The sequence below is a fragment of the Salmo trutta genome, chromosome 9 (genome assembly GCF_901001165.1).
Source record: "Salmo trutta chromosome 9, fSalTru1.1, whole genome shotgun sequence".
In the NCBI taxonomy this organism is placed as follows: domain Eukaryota; kingdom Metazoa; phylum Chordata; class Actinopteri; order Salmoniformes; family Salmonidae; genus Salmo; species Salmo trutta.
The window spans coordinates 20,936,217-20,945,499 of record NC_042965.1 but is presented as its reverse complement, the minus strand read 5'-3'; the positions used below and the strand labels follow the sequence as shown (position 1 = coordinate 20,945,499).

Here is a 9,283-nt window from a genome sequence, read left to right as displayed (position 1 = left end):
GTGACTATACATAGATTATAAACAGAGAGTAGCAGCGTAAAATAAGGGTCTTGGTAGCCCTTTGATTAGCTGTTCAGGGGTCTTATGGCTTGGGGCTGTTAAGAAGCCTTTTGGACCTTGACTTGGCGCTCCGGTACCGCTTGCCGTGCGGTAGCAGAGAGAACAGTCTATGACAAGAATGGCTGGAGTCTGACAATTTTTAGGGTCTTCCTCTGACACCGCCTGATATAGAGGTCCTGGATGGCAGAAAGCTTGGCCCCAGTGATGTACTGGGCCGTACGCACTACCCTCTGTAGACTCTTGCGGTCGGTGGCCTAGCAGTTGCCATACCAGGCAGTGATGCAATCAGTCAGGAGGCTCTTGATGGTGCAGCTGAAGAACCTTTTGAGGATCTGAGGACCCATGCCAAATCTTTTCAGTCTCCTGAGGGGGAATAGGCTTTGTCATGCCCTCTTCACAACTGTCTTAGTGTGTTTGGACCATGATAGTTTGTTGGTGATGTGGACACCAAGGAACTTGAAGCTCTCAACCTGTTTCACCACAGCCCCGTCGATGAGAATGGGGGCGTGCTCGGTCCTCCTTTTCCTGTAGTCCACAATCATCTCCTTTGTCTTGATCACGTTGAGGGAGAGGTTGTTGTCCTGGCATCACACGGCCAGGTCTCTGACCTCCCCCCTATAGGCTGTCTCATCTTTGTCGGTGATCAGGCCTACCACTGTTGTGTCATCGGCAAACTTGATGATGGTGTTGGAGTCGTGCCTGACCATGCAGTCATGAGTGAACAGGGAGTACAGGAGGGGACTGAGCACGCACCCCTGAGGGGCCCCCATGTTGAGCATCAGCATGGTGGTTGTGTTGTTCCCTACCCTTACCACCTGGGGGCGGCCCGTCTGGAAGTCCAGGATCCAGTTGCAGGGTCCCAGGGTCCTTAGCTTAGTGATGAGCTTTGATGGCACTATGGTGTTGAACACTGAGCTGTAGTCAATGAATTGCATTCTCACATAGGTGTTCCTTTTGTCCAGGTTGGAAAAGGCAGTGTTGAGTGCAATAGAGATTGCATCATCTGTGGATCTGTTGCTACGGTATGCAAATTGGAGTGGGTCTAGGTTTTCTGCGATAATGGTGTTGATGTGAGCCATGACCAGCCTTTCAAAGCACTTCATGGCTAGAGACGTGAGTGCTACAGTCGGTAGTCATTTAGGCAGTTTACCTTAGTGTTCTTAGGCACAGGGACTGTGGTGGTCTGCTTGAAACATGTTGGTATTACAGACTGTTCCAATATTGTATTTTCTGTATGATGTGTTTGTATATTATGTATTGCATATTATGTATTGCTGACAGCATCTTCTCACTAAGGCAAATTCCGGGTATGTGTAAATGTACTTGGCAAATAAAGGTAATTCAGATTATTTTTGTCAATTTGACAACAAGAGATTTGCTGGCCCCAGTCAATGTAAATTTGACAACAAGAGACGGTTCATTGTTGAATTGTTACATGTAGTACCTTTAAGCCAAAAGTGAAAGGAGGTAGGTTGGTTGGGGAGGATGGGTGGGCGAATAACGCAAACGTCTACACTCTTAGAAAAATGGTTTCCAGAAGAGTTATTCGGCTGTCCCAGATAGAACCATTTTGGGTTCCATGTAGAACACTCTGTGGAAAGGGTTCTACACGGAACCCAAAACAGTTCTATCTGGAACCCACAAGGGTTCTTCAAATGATTCTCCTGTGGGGACAGCCAAATAACTTTAAGGTTCTAGATAGCACCTTTTTTTCCTAAGTGTAGCAACCCAAACACATCACAGACAAATTTCAAAATTTTGCCTATTAGCAACTACTTAGCGTGTTAGCCAACCCTTCCCCTAACCTTAACCTCTAGCCTAGCTAACTTTAGCCCCCATAGCTAACATTAGTCACAACGAATATCATAGATATTGCAAATTTGAAAACATATTGTGCAAATTGCATTTCGTAACATACAGTGGCTTGCAAAAGTATTCACCCCCATTGGCATTTTTCCTATTTTCTTACCTTACAACCTGGAATTAAAATGGATTTTGGGGGGGTTTGTATCATTTGATTTACACAGCATGCCTACCACTTTGAAGTTGCAAAATATTTTTTATTGTGAAACAAACAAGAAATTAGACAAAAAAACTGAAAACTTGAACGTGCATAACTATTCACCCCCCCAAAGTCAATACTTTGTAGAGCCACCTTTTGCAGCAATTACAGCTGCAAGTCTCTTGGGGTGTGTCTCTATAAGCTTGGCACATCTAGCCACTGGGATTTTTGCCCATTCTTCAAGGCAAAATTGATCCAGCTCCTTCAAGTTGGATGGGTTCTGCTGATGTACAGCAGAGTCATACCACAAATTCTCAATTGGATGAGGTCTGGGCTTTGACTAGGTCATTTCAAGACATTTAAATGTTTCCCCTTAAACCACTCGAGTGTTGCTTTTGCAGTATGCTTTCGGTCATTGTCCTGCTGGAAGGTGAACCTCCATCCCAGTCTCAAATCTCAAGAAGACTGAAACAGGTTTCCCTCCAAAATGTCCCTGTATTTAGCGCCATCCATCATTCCTTCAATTCTGACCAGTTTCCCAGTCCCTGCCGATGAAAAACATCCCCACAGCATGATGCTGCCACCACCATGCTTCATTGTGGGGATGGTATTCTCGGAGTGATGAGAGGTGTTTGGTTTGCACCAGACATAGCGTTTTCCTTGATTGCTAAAAAGCTCAATTTTAGTCTCATCTGACCAGAATACCTTCTTCCATATGTTTGGGGAGTCTCCCACATGCCTTTTGGCAAACACCAAACATGTTCGCTTATTTTTTTCAGGCCACTCTTCCGTAAAACCCAGCTCTGTGGAGTGTACGGCTTAAAGTGGTCCTATGGACAGATACTCCAATCTCTGCTATGGAGCTTTGCCGCTCCTTCAGGGTTATCTTTGGTCTCTTTGTTGCCTCTCTGATTAATGCCCTCCTTACCTGGTCTGTGAGTTTTGGTGGGCAGCCCTCTCTTGGCAGGTTTGTTGTGGTGCCATATTCTTTCAATTTTTTAATAATGGATTTAATAGTGCTCCGTGGGATGTTCAAAGTTTCAGATATTTTTTATAACCCAACCCTGATCTGTACTTCTCCACAACTTTGTCCCTGACCGGTTTGGAGAGCTCCTTGGTCTTGCTTGGTGGTGCCCCTTGCTTAGTGGTGTTGCAGACTCTGGGGCCTTTCAGAACAGGTGTATATATACTGAGATCATTTGACAGATCATGTGACACTTAGATTGCACACAGGTGGACTTTATTTAACTAATTATGTGACTTCTGAAGGTAATTGGTTACACCAGAACTTATTTAGGGGCTTCATAGCAAAGGGGGTGAATACATATGCACACACCTCTTTTCAGTTAAAAAAATATAAATAATAGTTGAAAAAAGTACTTTTTTAAATTTAATTTCATCAATTTGGACTATTTTGTGTATGTCCATTATATGAAATCCAAATAAAAATCAATTTAAATTACAGGTTGTAATGCAACAAAATAGGAAAAACGCCAAGGGGGTGAATACTTTTGCAAGGCACTGTATAATATGAATTGCAATTCGTAATATATCATACGAAATGGATGATGAACATCCACAAATGAATACATACAATACGAAATGTATCATATGGAGACAGATTTAGGTTTACTATGTTACATCTATGTCCCTGAGTCCACGTTGAATTTCGAGAGGTAGGCTATTTACATTCAAAAAAGCAATTCCAGGCTCTTCAGGTTCCTGCAACATGGGTCAGCATATGCCATTCCTCAATGAGTCATTATAAAACTATAGGGAATGGCAGAAAGTATCCTAACTGTCAGTGGCATAGCGCGGTTTCTCGGATCCCGCAAGGTTCGAGCACCCCCCTCCACCCAACAAAAAACATTTGAAGTTCTTTAGCTAATTTCCTGCTAATCTACACATTGTGCCATGAGGCTGAGAGAAAATTCGTTTTAAAGCAAATTTCCTGTAATTCTTAAGATTTTTGACCATAGCTACGGGAAGTAGTTTGGTCCGCTAATACAGGACTAGTGAAGGCCCAGTGCACTACTTTTGTGAATTTTTTTAAACTAAATGTGTTTGAGTGTTTACCAGTATTTGTAGCTTGAGTCTGATAATACTTGTGGAATATTTCTTGAAATACTTTGCAAATGCTACATATTTCTATGGGAAAACTGAAATGCTCTATTCATTCCTTTTTCATTTTAGTACACACTCTTATTCAGAGCAACTTACAGTAGTGAGTGCATACATTTTCATACTTTTTCATACTGGTCCCACTAACCCACAACCCTAGCATTGCAAGTGCCATGCTCTACCAAATGAGCCACATCATCATATCACATCATCACAAACCACTTGATGTCTCAATGTACTCAATTACTATATTGTGCATTGTTTTTCATCGTGGTGATGGAAAGTCTACGGGTACAAACCTAGATGACCAGCCTATGTACAATACAGTAATGTAGATTTACATTAAGTAGTTTGTAAGGATGGTAAATTAATACTGCACAAAAAGGTGGTTGTTTTCCATGTTATTTGATTAATAAAAAATATTTAATTTGATGTGGAGGTTTTGTGTCTTTGCCCATAACTTTGCACCTTTTGATGTAAATGTTTGAGGTCAGGATTGTGTTCTATCTGAATTCCATTAGAATGACAATTGCAGAGAAAGGACAGGGCAACAACTCTTATACTTCCAACTATTGAATCCTGCAACATACTGTTATTAATTATACCTTTTTTCCAAAGCGGAGATACTGAAAAAATGTTTTTGCCAGCTCTACAGATGTTGGTCAACTAATACTAGTAAAGGCCCAGTGGCTATTTTTGTGAAAAAATATATTTTCCCATTTTTTATTATGATTTTTCAGGGAGTGCTGCAGCACCCTCAGCACCCCTAGTCCCTGCGGCTATGCTTATGACATTGTTCACATGATATCTGCGTGGCTGACCATATGTGTTTTCTATGCCAGTGCTAACTGTCTGTCATGCATGGGGATATTGAAAAATTTAACACACTTCAAGACAAGCGTTGCGGGCCATGGAAAATGATATGTCTCTCAAATAGCATTACCAATCAGGGTATCACGGGAGAGAAGCAAGCAGTGACATTCCACTGTGTTGAAGACTCTTTATATGAATTTCAAGATCAACTTGGTTTGGATTATAATAAATACCACACATTAAACCAATAAAAACACAGGTGTAGGGAATAATAAAAATGTAGGCTAACGCCCCTCTGATGTCACGAGGTAGCCTGCAGTAAACTGTCTCGAGAAACGTCTGCAGCACAGAAATCCGCTATGGCAACAGGGGAAAAGGCAAGGGAAAAAAATAAAAAGCTTTTGACAACATGGCGCACTATTCTTGAGAAAAGTTTGTATAGAACTCCCAAAAATATTTCTGACGTGATATTTTTACAGTTTCTCGACTACCCGACAGCCTTCGGAAACAATTGGAAGACGTATTGAAGAATACATTGGCATTTTATTTAGTGACTTTTATCATGGGATCAGAGAAGCCTGCTGCAGAAGACAAGTAGCCTACAAACACACAGGATGGAGGAGCAAGCAACTTTTAAGGAAAAGGTACAGAGCACAAAAACTGCTAGAAAGTCACATGACTTACAAAGATATACCATATTGGTACATTTTGTTAGTGAATAGTTGTCAAATAGCTATCACATTTACTATTGCACTGTCGACTGAATATGGTGACTGCAAGAATGTTTCATGCTTAGGCTGCAGATGAAATGAGTCGACAGTCAGTTTATAACCAAAAGGATGCAGGGTCAATGCTCACAATGGTCCGGAACAACATCCTGGATGACGCTATTAATGCTGCAAATCAGATTTCGAGACATTATGTAACTACAATGCAGGGAAACATTGTTACTAAGTTATTACAATGGTGAAAAGGTGCAGGGAAACATTGTTAAAACTACTACTTTTTTACATAGCCTACATCATTTTAGTTTGATTTCTGCAGTTATTGTGAGTTGATTTAGAAGTCTTTGAAAAACCGAAACGCAGACAGTTTTAATAATAATAGATGTATATATTTACAGTATCCCAACACTGTGTAGCCACGCTGTATGTATATATTTCAATGATATTGCTATGTAAATACAGAGTCTTGGTGAACCATATGCATGTGGACCCTTGATTCTACCTGCAACATTTCATGGCTAAGGAATTGGCTAAGCACCTCAAAATTCAGTTAGATTTTTAGATTGATGCATTAACAATTCATATTCCCTCCAGTTTTCATGCCCTCAATTTGGTGCAGATCATGTTATTGTTGGCATGTGACATGTTTTCATTTTGGTCTGAAGGCATAAACTACCACACTGGTACTCTGGTGGAGGAGTCCGTCTTACTCACTATGAGTTAAATATCTGAATAGCTTTCGCTCACTGGTTACACAGCCCCTGCAGTTGTGCATGTTTTGGTCCACTAGTGTGAGTGTCGCCTGTATGTGTTCCTTCATTCTGCTCTGCAGTCCTTTGGGAATGACATGTTAGGGAGTTTTCTCCAGCTGGTCTATAGGGACCCTTAGTTGTCTAGGCTCTCATTATCTCAGCACTCTCTCCCTCACTCTCCACCCTTCCGGTCCAGTGCAGTGCCCACACAGATACCCCAGGATGTGTTGGGCCAGAGACCAGAACGTACCCTAGTCTAGATCACAGAGGGGACCTTCAATCACACATCCATTAGTGAATTTAGATTGTGTTGAAAGTGGTTAGTAAGAATACAATGACGGCCAATGGAATATCAGCAGTATATTATTTTTTATAACAAACAGGCAAAATTGTCTCCGATGATGATGGGTAAGTGTTTAAAATTGACTCTGCTTCCAGTGTTCAACCCCCTTTAGACACCCAGAGAAAAGCTTGCATGCATAAGCTCACAACACAAATGCAATGACAAACACATGCACTGAACAGCAACAAAACAGCCCCCAAACCACACTAGGCCCCAGTCTGTTATTTACCATTGGTTGATGTGCATTCTTAGGTCATAAACAGCTCTTACCAGTGGGTGGCTGCACCAGCTACTGTATGCACACTCCCACTTAGCCTAAATTTACCCCAATCCCATTATTTATCCTACTACAACATGCTTTCACTCCAGTTGTAACACTCAGCAGCAGCATTTAAACCAAACAGCACTGGGAGTGAAGGAGGACATTTAACAGAGGACAGTAGTTACCGTACAGGTTGTTCAGATCTGAGCTTCATGCATTTTTACTGCCCTAAGTGATGCTGTAATTATCGTGATTAACATTTTGCAGAAGGATGCATTGAGGAATGACAAAACCACACTTTCCACAATAGTGTGATGTTGATTGTTGTTCAGTTAATACTTTCCACAATAGTGTGATGTTGAATGTAGTTCAGTCATAGCCAACGTCTATCCTTCCTCTCCTATCTTCCCCTTTCACTCTCTCACCCTCTGGAAGTAATTACCAGGCATGCTGACTGCTGCTCTGTCCTATCCCAGAATTCAGCTGGAGGAGGTGTGGTATGAATGAGGTATTGTGGAAGCGGCTCCATCAGATTGACAATCTAGAGAGTTTTTTCATTCAATAATGTACTTAACAAAGCGTCTCTGGTCAGCTGACACAACATTTCCAAACCAGTCATTTTCTAATAAGACTTCCTAAATAGTTTTAAAGAAACAAAGCTGTATTTTTGGGATCTGCAATGGTACTGGAGTAATTCTAAGTCTTTAGTTGTTTTATTGTGAACTACTGCCTGAAGGTATTGTCTTTGTTTATTTCATGCTGAGTCAGGGGGTTCTGCTGGTCTGCCAACATGGCTTTTAAATTAGCTGAATCAATGATAGGACAAGCTCTCTCTTAGTGTTTAAATTAAACCCAAAGAATTTGTAAAAGCAAAAAACATTTCTCCTCTCATCTCCCTCTTTAAATTGTATTTAATGATTTTACTTTGCAATCCTTTTGACATGCCTTCCTCTGAAACGTTATCATTTTCTTCTGATACAACAGTCTGCCTAATTATGGAACTTCTCCACCTCATTGCCCTCTATCTCCAGTTTTCGATCTTCGGCTCCCGGACAGTTGGCAGTGCGGCACGGCTTGTGGCTGAAGAGGAAGGGGGCAGATGTGGCCTCAGCAAGGCAGAGTTCATGGAGAGAGTTCAGCAGAGCAACGAGGCGTGCCAACGCGGTGACTTCCAGGCTGCCTTGTGTCTCTATGGCGACGCCCTGCGAGCCGACCCACATAACTGCATCCTCTACAGCAACCGCTCAGCAGCCTTTCACAAACTGGGACGCTACCAGGCTGCCCTGGACGACGCTGTCAAGGCCCGTCTACTCAACCCCAAGTGGCCCAAGGTGAGTCTGTCTGAACCACCCACTGCATCTTAACCTCAAACATGGGACAAGAGGACATGTGAGAATAGAAACACAGCTAAATTCACTCCAAAACAGAACAGTGCATGGTTTTATATTACACATGTACTGTTTATGGGTTTTAAGATCTGCACATGAACTGAAGATTTATGGGAGACTAGTGCAAGTCTGAGTTACATGAATGGATGTCCACTTGGTATTAGGATCTATGTGCAATGGCTTGCTGAATAATTCATTTGCTTTTCTCGTTTTGATTGTGCATAAGCGGAGTTGATCAATGTAATGTTGAGGAAGGTAAGGCAGAAGGTCTTATCTGTGGTATTGTCTGGGGCATGTGGTTTGATCTACCATAGATTTCACATTGCTCACCCACAGAGGCTGAGTATGGTGCCAATCCTCTCAGCACCCAACTTGCGTCTTGGCTGAATGATTAGGCAGAAAGAGCTGTATTTTAGCTGTGTGTTAGGTGTGTGTGTGTGTGTGTTTAAGTGTGTACATTAATGTGTTTGGGTGTGTGTGTGTGTGTGTGTGTGTGTGATTGATTTTTAATGCTCATCTCAGCTCATCTGAAGTCACAGGTCACAGCTCACCTGACTGAGGTCAAGGGAAGTATTTGATTGATATCCAGGTAAGTCTATTTTTGTTTCACAAAGTAAACATTGATTTATCATATTGATTGTATCAATCAATTCTCCAACACATTCTCATAGCTCAAAAATGTTGATACATTGTTCTCGTCCGTAAACCTCTGAGTAGTGATTTTTATTGAACAGAGTCCAGCAGCGTCAAAGCAATTTCCGCAGTGGGAGTTGATGACAAGGGTGGGAATGGTATGGATGAGGCGAAGGAACATTGT

The 9,283-nt window shown here is 41.8% G+C and overlaps 1 protein-coding gene across 2 annotated transcripts; it reads left to right on the top strand.

Moving 5' to 3' along the window:
• Nucleotides 1–5,303: 5,303 nt before the first annotated feature.
• LOC115200143 (tetratricopeptide repeat protein 28-like) lies at nucleotides 5,304–9,055 on the top strand. 2 transcript variants are annotated; one of them, XM_029762923.1, is made up of 2 exons: nucleotides 5,304–5,640; nucleotides 8,110–8,571. In XM_029762923.1, the coding sequence occupies exons 1-2, from the start codon at nucleotides 5,611–5,613 to the stop codon at nucleotides 8,440–8,442; spliced, it is 363 nt and encodes a 120-aa protein (XP_029618783.1). In that variant the 5' UTR covers nucleotides 5,304–5,610; the 3' UTR covers nucleotides 8,443–8,571. The 2 variants fall into 2 exon arrangements, with proteins under 2 accessions (XP_029618783.1, XP_029618784.1); XM_029762924.1 differs by lacking the exon at nucleotides 5,304–5,640 and adding an exon at nucleotides 8,989–9,055 and having other exon boundaries at nucleotides 8,069–8,409.
• Nucleotides 9,056–9,283: the final 228 nt, after the last annotated feature.